This window comes from Sinocyclocheilus anshuiensis, unplaced genomic scaffold, assembly GCF_001515605.1.
Source record: "Sinocyclocheilus anshuiensis isolate Anshui unplaced genomic scaffold, SAMN03320099.WGS_v1.1 scaffold918, whole genome shotgun sequence".
NCBI lineage: Eukaryota > Metazoa > Chordata > Actinopteri > Cypriniformes > Cyprinidae > Sinocyclocheilus > Sinocyclocheilus anshuiensis.
Genome location: NW_015540946.1, coordinates 667,667 through 694,610, shown reverse-complemented (window position 1 = coordinate 694,610; position 26,944 = coordinate 667,667). Strand labels below are relative to the sequence as shown.

Here is a 26,944-nt window from a genome sequence, read left to right as displayed (position 1 = left end):
ACCACTACAGCACTTCTCTAAAAAACTGTAATACTTCCAATAAGGCTGTCACGATATTAGATTTTCACTACACGATTATCTTGGACAAATTAATTTAACATTATTATTACAGTATTAACATGACATCCTGTTTAATGGCAGGCCTATTTAATTTTTTAAACGCCACGCTTATTGCCAATACAGGTAAATTGCGGAACCCCTATTAACATGATATCAATATTTCATTTCTTAAATATCACAGTTATCATCAATATTGGTATACTGCGGAAGTTCTTCAATATTAGTTTTTACACAAACGGTACTACTCAATCAATATATAATTAAGGTTTCTTTTTGTACTGCAATAAAATTTGGGTCCAGGAAAAAACTTCTCAAGGAAATTGATCCTTTTGTTAAAGAGATAGTTCACCCAAAAATTACAATTCTGTCACAATTTACTCAACCTCATATTGTTCCATATCTTTATGACTTTTTTATTCCGTTAAACACAAAGATATTATTTGTTTCCATACAATGAATTTCAGTGGGGTCCATTGTTGTTTTGAACTCCATTGACTTTTATTGTTTATGGACAAAAAGCATTATTCAAAGAATCTTATTTTGTGTTCCACAGACTAAAGAAAGTCATGCATGTTTGGATCGACATGAGAGTGAACAAATAATGACAATAATATTATTTTCGGGTGAATTGACCTCTTAAGGATGTTTTGAAAAAATACTAATTAAGAAAATGATGTCCTTGTGTGTGCATGACATTGTCCATGTACATTATGATGGCTTTTACAAGCAAGATGCAAATGCAAGAAAATGATTTTCTGCAGTGAGATGAGAAGAGCAAAAGAGCGAGAGATGGTGAGAAAAGAAATGGTGTGAGTGAGGTAAAGAGGGAGAAGAACAGCATTAGAGAGGGAGATGGGAATGCTTCTGTTTCTGCCCTCTCAGCGTTTTCTCTATGAGCAGTCCAGTGTGTCTGGAATACTAAACATGGTGAACATGCACTGCTCTTCCAGCAAACCCAATCTCTTTAACGGCTGGGTATGTGTGTTCTGTACATGAACATAGCAGTATGTGTGTGTGTCTCCTGTTTTAAATAACAGTTATCATGACTGATGAAGGTAATATATGGATGTGCAATGTAGCAAGGAGCTTTACTCTGCATAATTATATGATATATCATAATCATAGCCCAGCACGCACACGCGCGCGCACACACACACACACACACACACACACACACACACACACACACACACACACACACACACACACACACTAGTGCTTGGACATCCTCATTTTATGATAAATGACTGTATGTAAACACAAACATGGGTGGCTGAAAGACAAAAATCAGAGGCACATATGTTTTTTATGTTACCCACTGCCCTCTCTCTGTCACCTGGGACTGAAGTTCCCAGAGCCACAAACACCACTGCTGTGACAGAGTCTTTGAGTCCGATGGTGCAGCCGAAGTGCGATGCCAGGTCTCCGATGAAAGCCGTCAGGACGCCAATCATAGTGATTGACACCACGAAACATGCCCACCCGTTCCAGTAGTCGGTGGGCGGGACAAAGGCAAAGAGAACTTTCCAGAAGACAGTGAGGAAATGCATGACATAATCAAAGCAGGAGGGGAGCTTCTCCTCTCCGCATTCTTCATCATCATCATCCTCACCTGCAGGAAGATAATGAGAAATAATTAAATATGACCTTATAGAAGGTTAATAAACCCCTAAGTACTGAAATTTGGCACATGTCCTGTATCATTAGTGCTACGGAAATTAATGATATCTCAAGGTTACACTTTATTTTGATCATCCACTTTGGATATTCTACTAACTATAAGTAGCTTTGCAACTACATGTCAACTAACTTTCATTAGACTATTAGCAGAATATTAATAGACTGTTAGGTCTATTAGAGTAACTAATAGAGTTACTTAAAGTTAGTAGAATATCTGTTGGTGGATGATCAAAATAAAGTGTTAGCAAATAGTAAGCAGACCGACTACTAATATTCTAATAGCTGGTAGTTGACATGTAGTTGCAAAGTTACTTAGTCAGCAGAATAACTAAAGTTGACTTTCAAAAAGTGTTATTTATCTCAATTTTGCAACTTTTCTAAGCAAACTGACCTACAATGTTCACATGGCAGGCAATAAAACAAGCAAAAAATATCAGATATACATTGAAGCAGGGATCCGACCCATTTCTGGGGGCCAGAGTGGCCTGTTTTCACTTGGGCTAATAAGAAACCACCTAACAACCATCCATAACAATCTAGCAACCACCTGGGAACAACCCAGAATACCACAGCAACCCACCAGAACACCGTTGCAACTGCATAGGAATGTATCTAAAAATCACTCAGAACTAGCCAGAACACCTTAGCATCCCCCTATCAACCACCCAGAACATCAACATCCTATCAACTGAATAGGAATGCACTTAAAATCACTCAGAAGACCTTAGCAACCACACAGCAGCAACCTGGCAACTGCCTACAAAAAACATCATTGTAGCAGTGAGTTTTGCACACACCAGGCACCACTTTTCTTCAGAAAATATAAAAAATATATATTTTGTACCTAAAAGCCACATACCAGGTCAGTCGTTGTGGCAGTACAGCTGAAACCTTCACACACACACACACACAGATGTAAACAGGTAATAAGTTAGTACAATGTACAATGTAAATTATTTTTAGCTGATAGGATACAATGTGTCTAAAGGCCCACTGAGATAAAAGCTACTTGGATGTCATTTTCTTCTACAACAAAAACCACTACAGCACTTCTCTAAACAACTGTAATACTTCCAATAAGGCTGTCACGATATTCGATTTTCACTACACGATTATCTTGGACAAATGAATTTAAAGGGGTCATATGATGCGATTTCAAGTTTTCCTTTCTCTTTGGAGTGTTACAAGCTGTTCGTGAATAGATAAGATCCCTGAAGTTGCAAAGACTAAAGTCTCAAAACCAAAGAGATATACTTTATCAAAGTTAAGACTCTGCCACACCCCCCTAAAACGGCTCGTTCTAACATGCCCCCACATATCTAGGTCACTATGTGGGAATATTTGCATAATGCGTCTGTTCCCCTTTCGGGCTTGAACTGATGGTAAAACTAATGACATTATTTACTGTCTTTACATTTATTTTGAAAGATGAAGCTCGCGATTATGGTAAGGGGCGTTACATTTCTGACGAGTGCTTGCGGTGTTCGGCCAATCACAATGCACTGGGTCAGCTGGCCAATCAGAGCAGACTGCGCTTGTCAAAGGAAGGGGCTTTGTTGAAAACGACGTGTTTGAGAGAGGCGGGGCATAGAGGACCTACAATAATGTACAGTATTTGAAAAATAATGTGTTTTTTGAACATTAAAGCATGTCAACATATTCTGTTACACCAAATACACAAAATAATGATCTTTAAAAAAGCATCATATGACCCCTTTAACATTATTATTACAGTATTAACATGACATCCTGTTTGATGGCAGACCTATTTCATTTTTAAACAGTTTCAGATGGGAACAGTTTGTAAATTGCGGAACCCCTATTAACATGATATCAATATTTCATTTCTTAAATATCACAGTTATCATCAATACTGGTATACTGCGACACCTCTAACTTCCACAAATAGTTTTGCATAAATGCAGAGAAATGGATTTGTTACCAAAACAATATAGACATTTATTATAAAATAGAGTTATGAAATGCTAAAAGTGATTTAAATAAATATGAAAAATGGGACACTGTTTGCGGGAGTTCTTCAATATTAGTTTTTTATCGATATGATAAAAAACAAATTTTTTATCATATCGATAAAGCCTTTATCGATATGTAGAGCACACAGTGTGCGTGTGTGTGTTCAGGAAGGTTGTAATCTGTTTGATATTCTGTTGGCGCTGCATTTCCTTGAGAGCGTAAAGAGAGCAGCTTCCAGGCGCCCACACAATGCTCTCTTGACAGGTGAGGCTGTTCCTTTAAAGTGTGATTAGATGCTACAGGATGTTCAGAAATCTCGCCTATTCACAGCAGCAGCTGAGAGCAAACATATTCAAGTCAGTGGATTTAGTCATTGGCTCACTAAGACATTCATTCTGTTCACAGGCAAAAACCTGATTGCACACTGTGATTAAAAGGATTATTGATAAAGTAGATGCTTAGGCTGGAACACACACACACACACACACACACACGCTTAGACAGAACATTCATACTGATCATTAAAAATACACAAAAAAGGTATCAAATAAAAACTATGATTATAACCTCAAATTCAAAAAGATTCAAAAAGACTGAATCATTGTGAGTCGCTTTTAAAGATTCAAACAGAAATGTCAGCTGATCTACACGAGTGTATATGTGTTTCATCACAGCTCAAGAGTATTTGAAGGTCACGATGATGTCTGCTGTTACTGCAGCATGTGTGTATGTCATGGTTCATAGATGCATCGGCCCCTTCTGGTCGTTCGGTGTACTACTGTTGATTGATTATTAGGTTCAGCTGTGGCTTGTCAGCTGCCCTATATTAGTCTCAGCATTTGGTCTTGTCTTTGTCAGATCGTTGTCTCATGTCTGTTCTTGTTGCAGTGCCTCATGTTTTGCTCGGTTCCTGATTCCTGCTCTCTGGTGGATTTACTGGCTGCAGTTTCTGGATTATTGGACTGGTTTCCACTCGTTGTCTCGTGGTTGGAGATTTATGCGTCTTTGCTCACTGCAGCCTAGCGTTACCGAGGAGGCCTGTCATCACTGCACCCACGACTATCTGTTTTCTGTGACTTTGCTTGTTTTGTTCACGTTTAATAAATTACCATCTAACCTCACATTTGAATCCATCTTGTATTTCCTGACAGAGTAAATATGCACACATCTGTGCTAAAGAGACAGAGAAGGTCAATGTATTGCTTTATGTGCTGTCCGTTTCAGTGTGTCTGAAGGGAGTAAACGCTTCATAAAAGCGCATCAGTTTGCTTTCAGACCACAGTCACCATAATGTCATTGACAATGCAATTAAAAAAAAAAACCTTTAAACTAGATCAATTGACTTGCAAAGTTGTGTAAGCTACTGTTTTATATAAATCTAAATATAGTTTCTACAGACTGACCTTCACAGACTTCCTCAAAGAGAGGTTTTGTCAAATTTAGCTTATATTTGGCAATGATTTTCCCCTAAATGAGGACATACTATAGACTTACATTGTTTTTAAATAAAAATTTTAAATAATGATATTAGTATTATTTATATATAATTATACTATATATTAATATTCTGAATTGTAGCTTTCATTTTTACATTTTCAGTTTTCATTTTCATTTTAGTTTAAATTTTAGTAATTTGTAATTTTGTTAGGGGCTTTTGTCATATATAAGTGTGTGTGTGTTTTCATTTTTTTTTCTGCTATTTATATTACATTTTATTTCAGCTTTATTTCATTTACTGAAAACGATTTTTATATAATAACAATTATCTTAACCCTCAAAGATCATTTAGAATTATGTTGTTTATTTTAAATTATTTATGAAAAAATGCTTCATGGATCATTTGTCCAGTTAAGGATATCCCCAAATGTCTCCAAAGGGAGGTTTGTGTCACATGTAGCTAACTTCTGGGGACAATTTTATGTCCATCTATAGATAAGTAAACCCCCACACACTCAGTGCTCATGTTGTGTTTACTCTCTCCTTATCTTTCAATATAAATCATCTCGCTGTGCTGCAGAGTCTGACATTTAGCTTTTTATTAAAAGCTTTTATACTTTAAACTCTTCAATTTACTGCCATTAGCTGCAGACCTTTTCCGCTTCTTTGTCCCTTTCTGTGTACATTTGCGTATATGTATGTGTCTGCGTGTCCTGATAAAAAGTCATGGAGAAATCTCTGTTCTGTACTCAGTGGCATTAGATAAAAAAAATAAACCAGTTTTCCATTTGTTATCTGTCAGTGATGGCAATGATTAATGCAGGATGTTCACGCTGCTGTTTTCCACAATGAAGGTGAAAGGTGGCCAGGGGCTGCCAAGTTCCAAAAAATGACAAAAAAGCACCATGAAAGTATAATATAAATTGTCCATATGACTTGTGCACTCAAATCTTATTCATACGATTTGAAAATGCACATACTGAAATTTGGAACACTGTGATTTGTTAAAAGACATACAAGAACCAATGACATTTACCATTACTGACAACTTGGCCCGACATGGCTTGACACAACAAATCTAAATAAATGTGAATCTGAATGAGATTTGAGAGGTGTAGTGGAGGAAAAAACTACTGAATCATCCAACTGATTAATTGAAAAGACTCACAAGAACAATTCATACTTAAATCAGATACTTCAGATATTAGTAATACGGGTTTGGAATGACAAGATGGTGAGTAAATGATGACAGAATTAATTTTTTGTGTGGAATATCCCTTTAAATTCCTCTACATATATTAAAGAATTTTTTTACATGAAAAAAAGCTATTTTGAAAACAACCAACATAACTACTGTAGATGCTGTATGAAAAGACTTGGTCTGACAGAAGTCTATGCCTAGTAGTATTGCACTGGTGATTACAGGTCAGCTCTGACAGCAGATAGAGCAACATGCACGCGCACGCTCACACACACACACACACACACACACACACATATATATCGGAGATCGCGCAGCTCACACATCCAGGAGAAAATACACTTGTCAACGCTGCCCCACGACTTTTTATTAATAACAGTTTAAATACTGAATCAAAGGGGAAGGGCTAAGGGGTAGAATTGGGATTGGGCCTTAGTCACCAACACCTGATCCACACAAACACACACACATACACGACTAGAGCAGCAGCCTCTATGATCATCAGTCTCTCTGAGGTCGTGCTGCGAGTGCTAATTACTTCAGAGAAAACAAACCGAAAAAATAATCCCTCTCTCATTTTTCTCTTTCTCCGCCTCCATCTACTTTCTTTCTCTCCTTTACAGAGAATAAAGACTCCTTTGCGCAGCCCTAAGTGTCTGAGTGAGGTGAGGCTGTACAACTGAATTTCTTTTGTAAAACAGCAGCCACCAGGGGGCGCTTTACAGCAGGGAGTACCATACTTTCGAAATTTCAAAAGGAAACAATAAGCACAACATTTGATGCAATCTATATAACCCAGGGATGTCTAATCCTGCTCCTGGAGGGCCACCTTCCAGCAGAGCTCAGCTTTAAACCTATACTGAACAAAATTATAAACGCAACACTTTTGTTTTGCTGTCTAATCAGCAACTTGATATGCCACACCTGTGAGGTGGATGGATTATCTCGGCAAAGGAGAAGTGCTCACTAACACAGATTTAGACAGATTTGTGAACAATATTTGAGAGAAATAGGCCTTTTGTATACATAGAAAAAGTCTTAGATCTTTGAGTTCAGCTCATGAAAAATGGGGGCAAAAACAAAAGTGTTACGTTTATAATTTTGTTCAGTGTAATTAAACACACTTGAACCAGTTAATCAAGCTCTTTAGGATTACTAGAAACTTCCAGGCAGGTGTATTAGAGCAGGCTGAACTCTAGAGGAAGGTGGCCTCCCAGGAGCAGGACTGGACACTTAATAACCCAATCGAAAACAAAGTGCTAAATAGTAGTTATTTAACTAAAAATGTATTTTATGACAACAATAATAACGAAAAAGCCTTGCAGGCACTTATGAGTGATTATCATCTCGAACGAGATGTTCTTTTTTTAATGAACCACTAAATCAGACCTCCCAATGTTCCTCACAAACTGAAATACTCACCAGCGCTGACTGTGATGGCCTCGATGAACTGGTCCCTCCAGCTGTTGGAGCCAACCAGAAGAGCCAAGTTTGTCTTTTTAATCAATTTATCAACTGTGTTCTATAGGGGAAAGAGAGAGACAGCGCACAAAGAAAATGAATGACCGCTTCATTATTGTCCAGTGCAACTTAACCGGAACAAACAAACATACACACTTCAGACGAGGTGGACCACAGTTCATCGAGTGCTTCTGACTGCTCTCTGGTCTGCCCCGCTGTGAAGTGTGTGTGGGATCGGAGTGTGAGTATGTTTCAGCACGCCGAGTGCGTGTGGGCTAAAGTGCACATGTGGATCGTCCTGAAGTGTGTGGAGGCGATCGATGAGATGTCAATGTTTAAGATCTCTGAACTTCCCTGACAGAATGATTTGTGGTCTGATTCATAAGTGACCTAAAAGGTTAGTTAGTCAATTCTAAATGAAGCAATCCAGTGTCATGTTTGCGCATGAAAATTATCCACAAATAATAATAAAAAGTATGTTTAAAGCATATTGCAGTAAATATCTTACTGCAGTACACTTTATATTTAGAGCTTATAACTGACATTATAATTGCATTAAATTTGACATTATAATTGGCTGACCTGGTAAATTTATGCCCTATATAATTTTTGTATATTTATGCACTATATACATGTAAATGCAATGTAAAAAATTTGTCGTTATTCACTCAAACTTCATGTCGTTACAATCCTGTTTGACCATTTTAGCAGAACATAAAATATTTTGAAGAACCGTTTTTGTCCAAACAATGAAAGCCAATGGGGTGCAAAACTACATCCGACCCTCTTGACTTTCATTTTTGGTTGAACTAAATTTTTGGGTGAAAGTTGCTTTAATGTGATTATGAATAAATGGGAAATATGTAGCTAAAATAGCACACCTTGAATTCATAGGATTCCTCGATGATAATCTCCAGTTTGGGGTGATCTCCTAGCATTGGCTTCCCCATTTCAGCGATGCGTCGTTCCTCTTCACCTGTCAGAGGCTCCTCCTCTTCCTGCCCCGGCTCTTTCTCCTCCTCTGAAAACAAAAGCACCAGTCAGAGAGTACGAACCCGCCAAACCAGCCACCTTATATTCTAAATGACTGTTTGTGGATCAATAGGTTTTTGTGGATAAACTGGATTGTGTAAATACATTTTTGTCAAAATGCTACAATGAACACAAGAATTTGGCTCTGTGGAGGAAAATCCTTTAAAAGGTCAAAATCACAGATCTCTGTTGATAAATTTAGAAAACTGGGTCCATTTCACGAAACATACTTTTATAATAGAATACACACAGACCACTGTGACCCGGTATATGAGAAATATGTCAGGGGTAGGGTTTTTCCTTCATTTGTTACATGCGATGAAGCTTCTATGGGCCCAATGGGATTCTGGCTAAGTAAGTGTGTGATATAAGCAACCCCTAATCATGTGACTGGGTTTAGCCCAATCAATCACCCACATCCACACACACAATGAAATGAGAGGGTCAAAGGAAAGCAGCAGATGCAGACCTAAAGGCACGGAGGTATGATGAGGTTTGGAAAGGAAAACAATTAGGTTACAGTAGAGACACATGCACACACTAACGTGGACAGACAAAAGGGAAGGCCTGGGAAAGGAGAAAATGAAAATCCTTTGGGCAGCACCATGGTGATTTCAGTGGAAATGTCATTTTTCAAGTACTATCACATATATTCCCTCTATCACTTTCTGTCTCATTTATTTCATATTTCTTCTCAGTTCATGAGCTCAGCTGGTATAACCGCTACACCAACAACAGCAATAGTCATGTTATGATGACTACATTTCCAAGCTCAACACAAACATGAGCCTCATAGGCAGAAACGGCTGTGTAAACGAATTAAATATCTAATGGAACAAATAAACCTCGAGCCACAAATAAACCCTGAGGCATTAGTGGAGGATTCCAGAACAAGATTCACTGTCAGATTAATGGCAGAGCAACTCGTTCCTGTAGCCTAAACAGTCTCTCTCTCTGTCTTGATATTATGGTGGTCATCTTTTTCTCAGACAGTGATTTCTATTTTTATTTTACCCTGTTTTCCACACTTTTCTGCCTGTTGATTTGTGAGGTAACAAAATACAAACAGTATCACTATCTCTTTCTGTCCCTCTGACTGCAGTTTATTTGATCCACTGTGTATTTTGGAGTCTTATACACTATGGTTTTAGCATGTATAACAGCCTTTCATTTTAAAAAGTTGTTGTCTATCTTGTTTGGCTGATTGTAAAGGACTCACTGAATCGAAAATAAGACCTGATTGGACAAAATGTAATGGACCTGTTTGAACAATTAGGTACTGAAGAACAAGTCAAGATGAAATGAATAGCTGAAAACAGACTGACCAATAACTAGCGGAAGAATAACTGAAGAGGAACAGGCTGAACAATAATTGGGTCAGAGAGGTTTGACTGATGTCATGCACAAATTCTACAGTCAGTCACATGAATTATGATAGTAACTATACAGAAAACAAACATAAGAAACTAATATTGCCAATCTCCTAAAAAATGAAAAGGCAGGAATTGTAATTTACTATGAAAAAATTATTACATTTAAAACTTTTAGATATTGTTATAAATTAATTGATGAAATATAAGCAATACAATAATATTAAATAATAATAATTATCCAATAAATTGAAATAATTATTTAATTTCTTATATGTGACCCTGGACCACAAAACCAGTCTTAAGTCGCTGGGGTATATTTGTAGCAATAGCCAAAAATACATTGTATGGGTCAAAATTATTGATTTTTCTTTTATGCCAAAAATCATTAGGATATTAAGTAAAGATCATGTTCCATGAAGATATTTTGTAAATTTCCTACTGTAAATATATTAAAACTTAATTTTTGATTAGTAATATGCATTGCTAAGAACTTAATTTGGACAACTTTAAAGGCAATTTTCTCTATATTTAGATTTTTTTGCACCCTCAGATTCCAGATTTTCAAATAGTTGTATCTCGGCCAAATATTGTCCTATCCTAACAAACCATACATCAATGGAAAGCTTATTTATTTGTGGCCAGCCTAAGGCACACCTGTGCAATAATCCTGCTGTCTAATCAGCAACTTGATATGCCACACCTGTGAGGTGGATGGATTATCTCGGCAAAGGAGAAGTGCTCACTAACACAGATTTAGACAGATTTGTGAACAATATTTGAGAGAAATAGGCCTTTTGTATACATAGAAAAAGTCTTAGAACTTTGAGTTCAGCTCATGAAAAATGGGGGCAAAAACAAAAGTGTTACGTTTATAATTTTGTTCAGTGTAATTAAACACACTTGAACCAGTTAATCAAGCTCTTTAGGATTACTAGAAACTTCCAGGCAGGTGTATTAGAGCAGGCTGAACTCTAGAGGAAGGTGGCCTCCCAGGAGCAGGACTGGACACTTAATAACCCAATCGAAAACAAAGTGCTAAATAGTAGTTATTTAACTAAAAATGTATTTTATGACAACAATAATAACGAAAAAGCCTTGCAGGCACTTATGAGTGATTATCATCTCGAACGAGATGTTCTTTTTTTAATGAACCACTAAATCAGACCTCCCAATGTTCCTCACAAACTGAAATACTCACCAGCGCTGACTGTGATGGCCTCGATGAACTGGTCCCTCCAGCTGTTGGAGCCAACCAGAAGAGCCAAGTTTGTCTTTTTAATCAATTTATCAACTGTGTTCTATAGGGGAAAGAGAGAGACAGCGCACAAAGAAAATGAATGACCGCTTCATTATTGTCCAGTGCAACTTAACCGGAACAAACAAACATACACACTTCAGACGAGGTGGACCACAGTTCATCGAGTGCTTCTGACTGCTCTCTGGTCTGCCCCGCTGTGAAGTGTGTGTGGGATCGGAGTGTGAGTATGTTTCAGCACGCCGAGTGCGTGTGGGCTAAAGTGCACATGTGGATCGTCCTGAAGTGTGTGGAGGCGATCGATGAGATGTCAATGTTTAAGATCTCTGAACTTCCCTGACAGAATGATTTGTGGTCTGATTCATAAGTGACCTAAAAGGTTAGTTAGTCAATTCTAAATGAAGCAATCCAGTGTCATGTTTGCGCATGAAAATTATCCACAAATAATAATAAAAAGTATGTTTAAAGCATATTGCAGTAAATATCTTACTGCAGTACACTTTATATTTAGAGCTTATAACTGACATTATAATTGCATTAAATTTGACATTATAATTGGCTGACCTGGTAAATTTATGCCCTATATAATTTTTGTATATTTATGCACTATATACATGTAAATGCAATGTAAAAAATTTGTCGTTATTCACTCAAACTTCATGTCGTTACAATCCTGTTTGACCATTTTAGCAGAACATAAAATATTTTGAAGAACCGTTTTTGTCCAAACAATGAAAGCCAATGGGGTGCAAAACTACATCCGACCCTCTTGACTTTCATTTTTGGTTGAACTAAATTTTTGGGTGAAAGTTGCTTTAATGTGATTATGAATAAATGGGAAATATGTAGCTAAAATAGCACACCTTGAATTCATAGGATTCCTCGATGATAATCTCCAGTTTGGGGTGATCTCCTAGCATTGGCTTCCCCATTTCAGCGATGCGTCGTTCCTCTTCACCTGTCAGAGGCTCCTCCTCTTCCTGCCCCGGCTCTTTCTCCTCCTCTGAAAACAAAAGCACCAGTCAGAGAGTAGAAAACAAACTAGCCAAACCAGCCAACTTATATTTCAAATGATCATCTAGAGTGTGTTTGTGGATCAACGGGTTTCTGTGGATAAACTGGATTGTGTAAATACATTTTTGTCAAAATGCTACAATGAACACAAGAATTTGGCTCTGTGGAGGAAAATCCTTTAAAAGGTCAAAATCACAGATCTCTGTTGATAAATTTAGAAAACTGGGTCCATTTCACGAAACATACTTTTATAATAGAATACACACAGACCACTGTGACCCGGTATATGAGAAATATGTCAGGGGTAGGGTTTTTCCTTCATTTGTTACATGCGATGAAGCTTCTATGGGCCCAATGGGATTCTGGCTAAGTAAGTGTGTGATATAAGCAACCCCTAATCATGTGACTGGGTTTAGCCCAATCAATCACCCACATCCACACACACAATGAAATGAGAGGGTCAAAGGAAAGCAGCAGATGCAGACCTAAAGGCACGGAGGTATGATGAGGTTTGGAAAGGAAAACAATTAGGTTACAGTAGAGACACATGCACACACTAACGTGGACAGACAAAAGGGAAGGCCTGGGAAAGGAGAAAATGAAAATCCTTTGGGCAGCACCATGGTGATTTCAGTGGAAATGTCATTTTTCAAGTACTATCACATATATTCCCTCTATCACTTTCTGTCTCATTTATTTCATATTTCTTCTCAGTTCATGAGCTCAGCTGGTATAACCGCTACACCAACAACAGCAATAGTCATGTTATGATGACTACATTTCCAAGCTCAACACAAACATGAGCCTCATAGGCAGAAACGGCTGTGTAAACGAATTAAATATCTAATGGAACAAATAAACCTCGAGCCACAAATAAACCCTGAGGCATTAGTGGAGGATTCCAGAACAAGATTCACTGTCAGATTAATGGCAGAGCAACTCGTTCCTGTAGCCTAAACAGTCTCTCTCTCTGTCTTGATATTATGGTGGTCATCTTTTTCTCAGACAGTGATTTCTATTTTTATTTTACCCTGTTTTCCACACTTTTCTGCCTGTTGATTTGTGAGGTAACAAAATACAAACAGTATCACTATCTCTTTCTGTCCCTCTGACTGCAGTTTATTTGATCCACTGTGTATTTTGGAGTCTTATACACTATGGTTTTAGCATGTATAACAGCCTTTCATTTTAAAAAGTTGTTGTCTATCTTGTTTGGCTGATTGTAAAGGACTCACTGAATCGAAAATAAGACCTGATTGGACAAAATGTAATGGACCTGTTTGAACAATTAGGTACTGAAGAACAAGTCAAGATGAAATGAATAGCTGAAAACAGACTGACCAATAACTAGCGGAAGAATAACTGAAGAGGAACAGGCTGAACAATAATTGGGTCAGAGAGGTTTGACTGATGTCATGCACAAATTCTACAGTCAGTCACATGAATTATGATAGTAACTATACAGAAAACAAACATAAGAAACTAATATTGCCAATCTCCTAAAAAATGAAAAGGCAGGAATTGTAATTTACTATGAAAAAATTATTACATTTAAAACTTTTAGATATTGTTATAAATTAATTGATGAAATATAAGCAATACAATAATATTAAATAATAATAATTATCCAATAAATTGAAATAATTATTTAATTTCTTATATGTGACCCTGGACCACAAAACCAGTCTTAAGTCGCTGGGGTATATTTGTAGCAATAGCCAAAAATACATTGTATGGGTCAAAATTATTGATTTTTCTTTTATGCCAAAAATCATTAGGATATTAAGTAAAGATCATGTTCCATGAAGATATTTTGTAAATTTCCTACTGTAAATATATTAAAACTTAATTTTTGATTAGTAATATGCATTGCTAAGAACTTAATTTGGACAACTTTAAAGGCAATTTTCTCTATATTTAGATTTTTTTGCACCCTCAGATTCCAGATTTTCAAATAGTTGTATCTCGGCCAAATATTGTCCTATCCTAACAAACCATACATCAATGGAAAGCTTATTTATTATACATAAATTGTATTCATTTAAAAAAATTGACCCTTATGACTGGCTTTGTGGTCCAGGGTCACATATGTAATGGGGGCTTCAATGACAAAATGTTGAGATTATTAAAAAAATTAATCAAACTATTTAATACCATTTCTTAAAATCTTAAGTATAATAAAGTAAGGGCAATTATAAATAAATTGGTTACATTTTGATATCGTGATTAGTTTTTGGTGACAATGAGATGCTGCATATTTTTTCTTTTGTTTGTTGATGTGAAACAAGATTGTGAGTCAGGTTTGCGTGCGTAAACTGATATTGATTTTATAGGCTTAGGGACTCTCTTCCTTGTTTTGTCCTTGAAAACAGAGCTATCATTATCACATCTTGCATGCGCGCGCGCACACACACACACACACACACACACACACACACACACACACAGCCATCCATTCCTTTCATTCTCCTCCAACCATCTCTTCTGCTGTCCTTTATTTTTCTAGTGCTCTTTTTTTGTTCATCTTGTTGAATCATCTTACAAGCAAAGCTAATCAAAGGCAACTGGACTTGATTATTAATTATTTTGAAGACGTTTCGCCACTCATCTGAGTGTCTTAATCAGGTTTTTTGTTAATCACTGATAAAGCTGTACGGATGAGTGGCAAAACATGATCAAAAAATTCATAACCAAAAACAGCTGCGTTTGATTTGATTGTTTCTCTCTCTTTTATTTTCCCCGTCTTAATCTCTGGATCTCTTTTTATTGTATCTTATATTAATCATGCTAAAACACAGCATTAAGCAAAACTAAATGAATATCAAGAACATAATATAAATATGATAAAAACATTTGATACACATCAAAACATTGAAGTGCTGGGAAAAAGAGCCGTTTTGCTTCCTGGAAAATAAATGTTTATCTAAATGTGAGCTGAAACACACTCGAACAGCCTTGGCTTTGAAGACAACTCACAATCTTGAGCTCTGAGTCTTTTTAGCTGCCCTAATCTCTCCTCATGATTTACAGCCCAGCATCTAAACTCATTTGCTGGTGTGTCTTGATGTTTCCTTTGTGTCTATTTATGAGATTATTGCGAGGAAACCAAATTAAACAATTCACTTTGAAGCTTTCTTTCTGAACCTGAAAGTATCCTGAGCACACCCTATATGGTAAACAACACAAAGGTTGTGTAAGAGATGATTATGACTATAAATTAAGGGTCATATCATTAAAAAAATCGAATTGAGAACCAATTACATTTTAATAATAAATTACATTTTAAAATATATTAAAATGGAAAACAATTCTTTTAAATTGTAATATTTTTTCAAAATATTACTGTTTTTGCTGTATGTTCAACCCACAAAATGCAGCCTTTGCTGCATAAGAGATATCTTTCAAGAACATAAAAAAAAAAAATCACCTCCGACCCCAAACTTTGAATGGTAGTCTATATTGAAATAAAGCTGAATAAAAGACTTGTTCTGAAATGTTCACGAGCACATTAATATGTGCACATTTAAATATTAACAATGCCTTTTATGGTAGATGCTATTGCTCCCAAACACCAGAAGATACTATTACTTTAACTGGTGTATAATTAAAGACAAGAGTATGGAGAAAGTCTACCAAAATGTTGTCCTGATTCTGACAAGGCTATTGCTAACATGTAAAAAAAGAAGAAAAATAAATCTTTAAAAGCCGCACATAACCAGCAAATTTTTAATCCCTCGTTTTAGAGCAATGACTGATTGACAGATGAGTAGGAGGTCCCTCACTGGACGCATAAGGATAGGTTAGCAGCTACATTACCATTTACATTTGATTTTTAGCTCTGTCCACTTCACAATTGTGTTAACTGGGTCTAAATTATGCCAGTTTTTGAGCAATAATCCTTGACTAACATTAAAACATGTAGAACTTGTCTCCTTCAATTTATGTGTAATGTATATGTGTTATTGTGCAAGTAGGAAAGCAACTAATTGTCATTAAATTAGTAAGGCAGCACACCGACACCAGGAGAGAAACAGAGAAGGTGAGACTCTGCCCAGAGGAAGAGAAGAGTAAAAAGCAAAGGAGACACTGTGAGAGGGAAAGAAACCTCTGTATACTGTCCATCCTCTCCTTCTCCAAAGTGGCGTCTGTAGCTCTATGCAAAAGCTGCATTGCTTATTGTATTCCTCTCGATTGAGAACCCTGACTGATAACGTCTTCCTGCAGAAACAAGACAACAGGAGGGGGGTTGGAATAATGCATGCATGAAACACACGCACATATACAGACAAACAAGCACACGCGAGGGCCTGGCTGGAGGGCTGTCAATGGTGGAGTTTAGCCTGTAGTTGATCCCGATGATGATCCAGAGCAGAGAGGGTTCAGAGTGGACCGGTGTTAAGAGTGTGTGTGTGTGTGTGTGTTGTATGTGTGATTTCCTCTGCAAGCTCAGGCCATGACCCCCACCTCTCTTCTCATTGGTCTCTTCGAGCTGGGGTTCTCCGATCGCCAGGAAGAAGCTCTTGTTCTTCTCGTATTCTTCGTCATCAATTATCCTGACTTTTATTGTTTTGCTGGAGAGAGGGGGAGAGAAAGAGAAAGAGGGAGAGGAAGAAAAGAGTGAGGAAAAGACAGGCCAAGGGAAAAATAAGAAAGATAAACAGCATGCAGTCATGCACAGGCAGACCGTCAGAATAAGAGGATGATGCAAGAGAGACAGAGAGAGAGAGAGGGAGAGAGAGCAGCCTCACCAAGTCTGACTGTAAATACACACTCACAAACACAGATACAATCAATATTCCCAAGGAAAACTTGAAATCGCATCATATGACCCCTTTAATATATAATGTGGCTAATAATAAATGGTTATCTAGAGGCTATCATCCTATTCACAAAAATAAAAACTCAAGATTTTGTGGAAATATAAAAATAAAAATAATACTGCACAGCTTCTGAGGGCTTGTGTATGAATTCACAATCTCTATACTGTTCTAGGATGCAGTCATTATCTTGTGAATTAGTCAGCACTGCATATTTACAAGATTTATAACAGCTTCAGATCTTATCTATGCACAATCAGCTTGTAACACTCCAAAGAGAAAGGAAAACTTGAAATCGCATCATATGACCCCTTTAAATAAAATCAGTGAATGTGCGGATGGACTCCAGTTCAAATGGCTATTCATTTAGCTCTGACTCAACTGTCAAGTTTATTCTCACAGTTTTTTGGTCTGCCTGAATTCTTCCCTATCCGCACATCCGGCCCAGTATGCTTAGAGGGAACACTGAATACAAACCTCCACCTCCAAGCTAACAACACCATCATCAGAACCAGAAACAAAATCCTTCATACACACATTCAGAGCACCTGCTGCTATGTTTGAATGACCTTTCTCCAAGAGCAACCGCAGCGCACAACATTACAACCATAAAATCCCCACAACCAACCATGTCACATTCGCCTGATGTCATGATTAAAGTCAACAGGAAATCTAAATCGACTCTCTTGGCCTACTTTTTTTTCTCAATGAATATCATATTTCACTCTAAAATAAGTCACATTATGCAAGTAAATGGATTGTGAATTTACTTCTTCATTTGATTTGACTTGCAAGGATGATGCGTGGCTGACGTTGTAGTAATGTTTCATTAAATGTTATTTGTGCTGTACATTTAGTGTAACATTGAAAAACCACAAAATTTAAATAACCTTTAGAGGAAAAATAATGTGATAAAGCTCTGAAGATTGTGACGACTGACAGAGTGATTATGAAAAATCATTGTCGCTCAGTGAAATGTTTTTGTTACAAAACATCAGTGCCAACTGAACAATATCCAGACTTACAGAGTCTTTCAGAAACACACAATCACTTCCAACAGTCATTGATCTTCAATTAAGACACAGGTGCTACAGCAAGAAAGACCGACAGTGAAGAAAAAGCAGAAGAGACAGAAGAGTTATCAAATGCTGGCATATGCTTCAAGGAATGTTTGTCTTTCTTTATCTCTCGCTTCTCCAAAATAATTTCATATTCCTGCCATCCCTTTGGTTGTCACAGAAACACAGAGTTAGATTGTTTCCAGATCCACACTGTCAGGTGCAGTAAGCTGTATATGTGTATGTATGTATGTGTGTGTGTGTGTGTGTGTGTGTGTGTGAAATGGTGTGAGGGAATGACCCTCTTCACTTCTCATCTGAATGTGGGTTAGGTTCAGTCTACGTCACGGCAGCACTCTAATGCTACATCAATAAGTCATAGAACCGCTTTTACACACACACACACACACACACACACACACACACACACAAAGGTTTTAAAATGACAGCACATGCCATTTTAGTATGTGTGCGTGTATGTGGGGTTGTTTTTCTATTTATTCTTTGTACCCTTTGTTCATGTCAAGTGTCTTTGATATGTTTTTAAATCTGTCATCTGTAGTTATTGGACACTTGCTTTATTTAATTACTCCTCTAATACTTTCCTCTCTCATTTCAAATGAAGTATCACATTTATAATTGTATTAGACAATGGCTATTGAATCTGACAGAAAACAAAGTGATTTTGTAAGTGTACGTGCTATAGATGAGATGTTAATTAGAAGTGTTCTTGAGCTCCATGAATAGCAGCAGAAGTTTTATCATTCAAAAGAATGAGCACAACGGCTGGTGTTTCACAAGCATTCAACATATCAAAACCCAGTTAAAACACGTTAACAGTTTGTGCTCTGGATGAGACAAAGTGCGACCACGTGACACACAGTTACCTGCTAAACACACTGTCAGATCATCCACACATTTCACAACCAGTGTTGCCTGCACCGCTTTTCAGTGGCAGAACAATTTAACCACAGTTGTGAAATCTCCAGTGTGACAGCAAAATAAATCATATTTACCTGAGCTGAGTATATAAGTTTGAAGTCCAAAAATAATGCAATGACATAATAAAAAGATGTGTTTATCACAGGGGCGTAGCCATCATTTCAGAAGTGAGGGGGACAGAAATGTTATATATATATATATATATATATATAAAAAAATAAATAAATAAATAAATATATATATATATAACATTACAATATACAATTTTTGTACAGAAATCATTCTAATATGCTGATTTGCTGCTCAATAAACATGTCTGATTTTTATTATTATTATTAATGTTTTTTGAGCAGCAAATCAGAATATCAGAATGATTTCTGAAGGATAGTGTGACTGGAGTAATGATGCTAAAAATGTAGCTTTGAAATCACTATAAATTACATGTTTAAATATATTCAAATAGAAAAGAGTTATTTGAAATAGCCTAGTAAAAATACTTAAAAAATTTTACTGTTTCACTGTACTTTGGATCAAATAAATGCAGGCCTGGTGAACAGAAGAGACTTCTTTAAAAAACATTTAAAATCTTACTGTTCAAAAACTTTTGACTGGTAGTGTATAGTCAACTTAAATTTTTCTCTCATTTCTAGTTTTTAATTGGCTTAGAAATCAGATAACTGATGGACAATAACCAATAATAATGATTTGTTTATATACTACAAACACTTTTTTATCACATAAGGCAGAATAGTTTCTATACTGTAATAAATGCTATGTCAGTTAGCACTGCATTGTTCATATACTTTATTTATTACCTGGAGATGACTTGACAAACACAAATAAACCATATTGTCGCAATCGTATGTTTAAAGTCTTCATGTTTCCAAACGTTTCTGTTTTTCTGAAAACTGTTTTCATACAGCGATAGCTGGACGCTTTTGTCCATATTAGGAATTTCCTCATATGACTTTCTGCGAGAGAGCGCCTCCGGCTTCGAGTATGAATGAAACATACACTGCATGAGTGTTTAGCGCTCCGCGATGTTCATCTCGCCTTATTCTGGGTCCGAATAAAACATCAGATCATGCACAGACTATCCTGTCTCTTTGAACTGAAATCTATATTTATTCACACGGGCTCTTGAAAACCTCTATGCGAACACACTTGCCCGAAAAAGTGCGGGGGACGAATTTACGTGATATTAAAAGTGGGGGGGACACGTCCCCCGCGTCCCCCGCATCCCCCGCGTAATCTACGCCCCTGGTTTATCATGAAATAATGACGACAAAATACATTTATCAAGCTGCATGCAAACACAAAACAAAGTGCGAGACATGTCGTCTGATTCACAAATGAATGACTCAAGTGAGTTGATTCACAAGCAAATGACTCAGTCTGACAAATCACTCGCTGAATGAACTCACGAAGCTGTTACTGACCCAATAAACTGCAAGTTATTAATTGCAGTAAAGTTAACTGAAATTAAGCAAGTTTTGTTTGGTTTGTGTTTAGTATATTCACTGACAGGTTGTTCAGTTGATGTGATGGTAAAGTTATGCATTTAAAATGTTTGTTTCTGCAATAAATGGTTGACAAATAATTGTAATAAAAAAATCTTTAATGACAGGTTGTTCAAATGGTGTGTAAATAAAGTTATTTTTTTTGCAATAAATGATTTAATAATTGTAATTAAAATGTTCTATCATGGTGGACTTAAATAATTCTGAACTTGTTTATATATATGTTTATTTATTATCTCATTAAATCTATCTCTCAAACGAACCTGTCTGCCTTGACATTCCATAGGTGTAATGGTTTTTATACTATACAAACCATATTTTCTATCGCCCTACACCAACCCTACACCTAAACCTACCCCTTACAGGAAACTTTCTGCATTTTTAGATTTAAAAAAAAAAACCTCATTCTGAATTATTTATAAGCCTTTTGAAATATGGGGACACTCAAAATGTCCTCATAAATCACCTTCTCGTTGTAATACCTATGTCAGACTCATACCCATGACATTATACAAATTTGTGTCCTCATAAATCACAAAAACGAGCGCGCACACACACACACACAGACAAACAGGACACTTGACATGATCGACATGAACACAAGCCTCTTGAATTCAATACAGTATTTCTCTCCTTGTTTTCCATTACAGTAGATGACAGTGGCTTTATGCGCGTATACCACGTTCCCCTCCGAGAGTGCCTGTCTCTCTTTAGCAGCTCAAATTTGAGCCTGCAGGAAATCAAAGCATGCTTTATATTAAGCCAAATGGGCAAGGGTTTATGGGATACGTTCGGGGTCTTGAATCTCTGATCAGGGTGTTACATAAAGCTGCTCCAGTTCATGCCTGACCAAGCACTGCCACACAAGATCACACACGCACGCTTATGAAACACACACACACAAATGATATGACATTATTTGTTCAATAGCATATCTGCATTGCAGTAGCCTTGATCGGAAGAGCTCCTGACACACACACACACACACACACCAACAACAACAACATAATTCAAATTCACTTTCAAACAGCTCCTTGAAATACATAGAGCTTATACAGTTCATCAACCACTTCCTGTTTGAAATTATCTTTGGATCGATGCTTCTAGAGGATCTGCAGACAGGTTTTATAGACCAGCTGTGGGACAGTCAGGAATCTTGAACTCACACACTCTTGCTGCAGTGCTAGCAGCTGATTGCCTGTCGCTGCTGCATTACAGTGAATTAGCGACTGCAGTGACTGGAACACACCTTTGGGTCTGATCCATCATCCCCCGCCCCATATTCAGTTATACCAGGTTTAGGTCAGTGCAACTGGACTGGAATGAGATCCAGACCTATTAGCTAAATTTATATGCCAAAACCACACATACACACAGTTTGACTTACAGCGTCCAGAAACATTTGCCAGCAATTAGATCTGTGCTTAGCAACTGGGAAAGAGACAAAATAGAGCCACTTTTCAAGTGTGATTTACCAAAGGCCACATTACACCGCATGTAAGAGAGGCAGAGAGAGAGAGAGAGGGAGGGTGAAGTAATGTAACCTCGTTGAAATTCAGATCATGTCTGCTCCTTAACACGAGGAGGAGCCACACCAAATCAATATGAGCTGACTTGTGTATGTATGTGTGAGTGTGGGTATGGTTGTAAGCATGTTTAGAAGGAATATAGAATAAATATATGGGTATTTAGTCTTTTACATGTGCCATGGTGAGACAGAGGGCAGAGATTCACTAAGAACGATTTGCACCCGCTGATAATGCTGCTTATTGGTGAGCGTGATTTCACCAAGTACAACATGTTCCTGGATCAACATCCTTGTTGATCCTGGAACAACATTCCAATCAACCAATCAGAATTAAGATATAACTTTTCAGGAAATATCTGTTTTAGGCTTAAAATCAGGGTTATGTGCTTCTACACCCTTGTTAATCAGCTATCATTTCCCTCTGATTTTAGGAATAAATTATGGGTAAGGTTAGGTTTAGGGGTAGGGATTGGGTTAAGTCTATATTTTTGGACAATAATGTTGATCCAGGATCATCAAAAGATGTTGATCCAGGAACATGTCTTACTTGGCAAAATCACGGCGACCCTGCTTATTTGCACATGCTGTGCAAATAAACAATATTGTTTTAGCAGTGCAAATCATAGACTGTATAGCATGTAGACTGTATGGGACATGAGTTGGCTCCTTAAAACACCACAATGAGCTCATCTATGCTGTATGTATGGATATAGAACTCTTTTTTTCCATCATTTGATGAGTTACTACTGCCATGATCAATAAAAAAGTACATAAATGGCTTGTTTTAACGAAATTGCAATATTGAAAAATCTCATTTGAATAAAAAAGGCATGTTTGTGCTAAAATTAATGACTTAATTTAAATATGATAAATATTATTATTAATGTATTATTATTATTAGTAATTTAATTTAAATAACACATTTTATTGCAAACATTTTTTTAGATTGCATATGGTTAAGATGTAGATTTATGAGCTGAAATACAACATGCATTTCTCCTCAGATTGTGTGTTTATGCCGAATGCAACCGTTTTCCAACATGACCAGAAGAGCAAGGTAACGCATAAATTAATAATAATAATAGTAGTAGTAGTAGTAGTAGACGTAGTAGAAGTAGTAACAATAATAATAATTTTTATTATTATTACTACAATTTTTACTATTGCTGTTATTACTACTACTACTACCAATGTATATTAAATTATAAAAAATGTACAGTCAAAAAAAAAAAAACAATCTCTCCTTTTGATATATTCTGTACTGCAATCAGGATGCAAGTGTGCATGCAAAAATCTTATGACCTGTTTGCACGCTCACTTAAGCCTATGTAACCCCCCACCACACACAGTGCAGGTACTGATTGTGGCATAGTGGGGTGAAATGAGAGCTTGCTGCAGAGAGCTGCAAGTGAATAATGTAAGGAGATAGATGGGAAGAGAGAGGAAGAGAAAAACAGGGATGGAAAACTGAGAAGATAAATGTATATGCCTTCAATATATGCATTACAGGGCACTGAAGCACAAACATCATCTTCCATGTCATTTTCAGTACTTTATGATTCAAAATTGTTGACGTTACATGCTGATTTGTGAGTGTTTAAAACATTTTTGAACTCTTTAATAAAACATGCCAGCCGGCACAATTTAGCATCACCCGCTTCTGATATATTTTGCACATTTGCTCATTGTTCTCTTACAAACTGCAATTATGACACAATGAAATGCGTCATAACTTACAATTCAATTTGTTTTTGGTAAATGCTGATTCTTCATCATTAATGTGGATGTTTTAGATGGGCCTGTTGCCAGGGAGAAAGTGACATTTTATATTCATTATACTGTATATGTATGCATGTATGTATATATATGAATGAAACAAAATGAAATAAACATATATAATGTATAGTTATATAATATATTAAATATATGTTTTTCATCCAATTGTACTTTTTCATGGCACAATTTATACAGATTTGTACACAATTAGACTACATGAATGCCAAAAGAGGTGATTATTTTTACCATTTTTTTCATGTGAGTGTCAGTTTATGTTTCCATTGTAACTTAATTTGCAAAAGTGCTGGAAAACCTGCATTCCATGACCTTAAAGAGATAGTTCACCCAAAAATGAAAATTTGATGTTTATCTGCTTACCCCCAGGGCATCCAAGATGTAGGTGACTTTGTTTCTTCAGTAGAACACAAATGAAGATTTTTAACTAAAACCGTTGCAGTCATATAATGTAAGTGAATTGGAATCACGGCTTTGAGAGTCAAAAAAACATACACAAACAAAGCCAAATTAAACCCTGCGGCTCGTGACGATACATTGATGTGTAAAGACACGAAACGATCGGTCTGTGCAAGAAACTGAACAGTATTTATATTGTTTTTTACCTTTGATTCACCGCAATGTCCGAACTGTCCTGAGCACGTTCAGGACCTTCTTCTTGCTTTACGGCAGATCGCAGACCTATAAGTGCATTACCGCCACCTTGAGAGATAGGTGGCGGTAATGCACTTAAAAGTCTGCGATCTGCCATAAAGTAAGAAGAAGACGACGCGTCCCGCGCCGGCTGTTGAGAATGCACTCAGGACAGTTCGGACATTGCTATAAAATACTGTTCAGTTTCTTGCACAGACCAATCATTTCGTGTCTTTACAGATCAATGTATCGTCACGAGCCGCATGGTTTAATTTGTTTTTGTTTGTGTATGTTTTTTGACTCTCAAAGCCGTGATTCCAATTCACTTACATTATATGCCTGACAGACTGCAACGGTTTGAGTTAAAAATCTTTGTTTGTGTTCTACTGAAGAAACAAAGTCACCTACATCTTGGATGCCCTGGGGGTAAGCAGATAAACATCAAATTTTCATTTTTGGGTGAACTATCCCTTTAATTTGGAGGATGTATTGTGTATCTTTTCTTTCTTTGGTTCTGTTCACTTTTTCTGCTCTCTCGGAGTTCTCTGTTTCGGGTCAAGGTGAATCCAAACTGAATGAAAGATTTTTGTTCTTGACACAATTTCTCAAGTCTGAACTGTCACAAGAGACTGAAATGACAAGAAGACCCAATTTCAGAACCACAGCACTTGAAAACCTCCTTTGCTTCCGTCTGCTGATATCTGGCTCACCCCGCCTCTCTTTCTCTTGCTCTCTCTCTTCTCAGTGTCTTCCTCTCTCGGGTGAGTTTTGATGGACAGGTCTTAAGTGAGACAGTTAATTAGATTAATGGTAACTGGCTATGTGCCTCAGGAGACTAATGCATGACTGTGTGTGCGTATATGTATGTGTTTCTGTGTTCTGGTAATGTGAAAGAACTTTTTAAACTCCTTAATGATAAAAGCATTTCGATATTCATGAGCTTTGTTTTGCTAATCATTAATAATGTATTAATTGAAAGAGCTGCAGTATGTTCAGATGGGAGGGTGAAGACACAGTTCAACATGGCAGTGTGTGTTTATAGTCCTTACAGCAGGCAACACAACACAAATCCATGCTTTCAAGCATGTACATGTCCACACACACACACACACACACACACACACACACACACACACACACACACACACCGGGGAACACCAGACAGTGGAACAAAAAGCTGCAATAAAATTTGCCTTCATGACCTTCATAGCATCTCTTGTCTTCTCTCTGTTCATTTACAGCCCTGCGCGGGTCTCTCCATCTCTCTCTGTGCACTTTTCTCCAACAGAAGAGCTTAAATCAAGGGCTGCTGGAACTGCAACAGTCCTGTCTGCCATTTCTCTGTAATGAACAAAAGCTAAGTGTCTGCGTGTGTTTATGAGTTTCAGCGGCCTTCAATCTAGTTCACCTGTCTAGAAACACAACAAGACATTCAGACCTGTCCAGAAACGACAGAAAAAATAGAAAGAAAGAACGAAGGAAACAAAAAAAGAAAGATCACTTTTAAATTTTCTATTAAGGGCAACTGCCAGTGTTTTGGGTCGTTATTAGGGTATTGCTAGGTGGTTGCTAGGCTGTTTGCTTAGATGTTGCTATGATCTTGTGTTCCTCATTTAACACAATTTTATGGAGTTCTAAGTCCATTTTATTAAAAAAACGTGCAACGTGACATGATCAGAGTCAGAGCAGATTTTGGACCAATGACATTTCACAATGGCTGGGCTATTCAGTAAGATACCACAAAAATATAAATTAAAACGATTTAACGATTCAATATACAGTACTGACAGACTGACAGACAGATAATCAGATGGATAGATATTCATCTCACACACTCATAGTGTTGTAGTCTTTTTCTCTGCTGGGTTCTCTGGATGCCCATATAAGGATGCATTTCTCAGCTCTGACACCTTGACCTCTCCTCCTCTAAAGATCCCACATACATCAGCTCTACTGTCACCGTAGCAACAGTGTGTACCCCCCCAGAGTAATAGCTTCAGAACTGACTCCAGCATCTGCACTACATACATATGGAGATGCTTGATATGTGTGCGTGTGTGTTTGTTTGATCCTCCTTATCATGTGTCTCTAGATCAGGTTGCTGAGGGATTTTCAGAGGTTTCCAATTCTGTTTTGCTGCTTTATTGCACACACTCATACTCCTACAT

General features: G+C 37.1%; 1 protein-coding gene across 2 annotated transcripts in view; it reads right to left on the bottom strand.

Annotated features, from left to right (window-relative positions):
* LOC107689782 (sodium/calcium exchanger 1-like) overlaps positions 1 to 26,944 on the bottom strand; it is a 99,080-nt gene that overhangs the window by 6,247 nt on the left and 65,889 nt on the right. The window contains exons 3-6 of one of the 2 annotated variants that reach the window (XM_016487929.1): positions 16,952 to 17,058; positions 12,337 to 12,476; positions 11,417 to 11,516; positions 1,397 to 1,672 (exon numbers count right to left, since the gene is read on the bottom strand). In XM_016487929.1, the coding sequence (XP_016343415.1) occupies positions 1,397 to 1,672; positions 11,417 to 11,516; positions 12,337 to 12,476; positions 16,952 to 17,058 (623 nt within the window). Of the gene's footprint in view, positions 1 to 1,396; positions 1,673 to 11,416; positions 11,517 to 12,336; positions 12,477 to 16,592; positions 16,706 to 16,951; positions 17,059 to 26,944 lie in introns of both variants that reach the window. The other variant, XM_016487928.1, reaches the window with a different exon arrangement.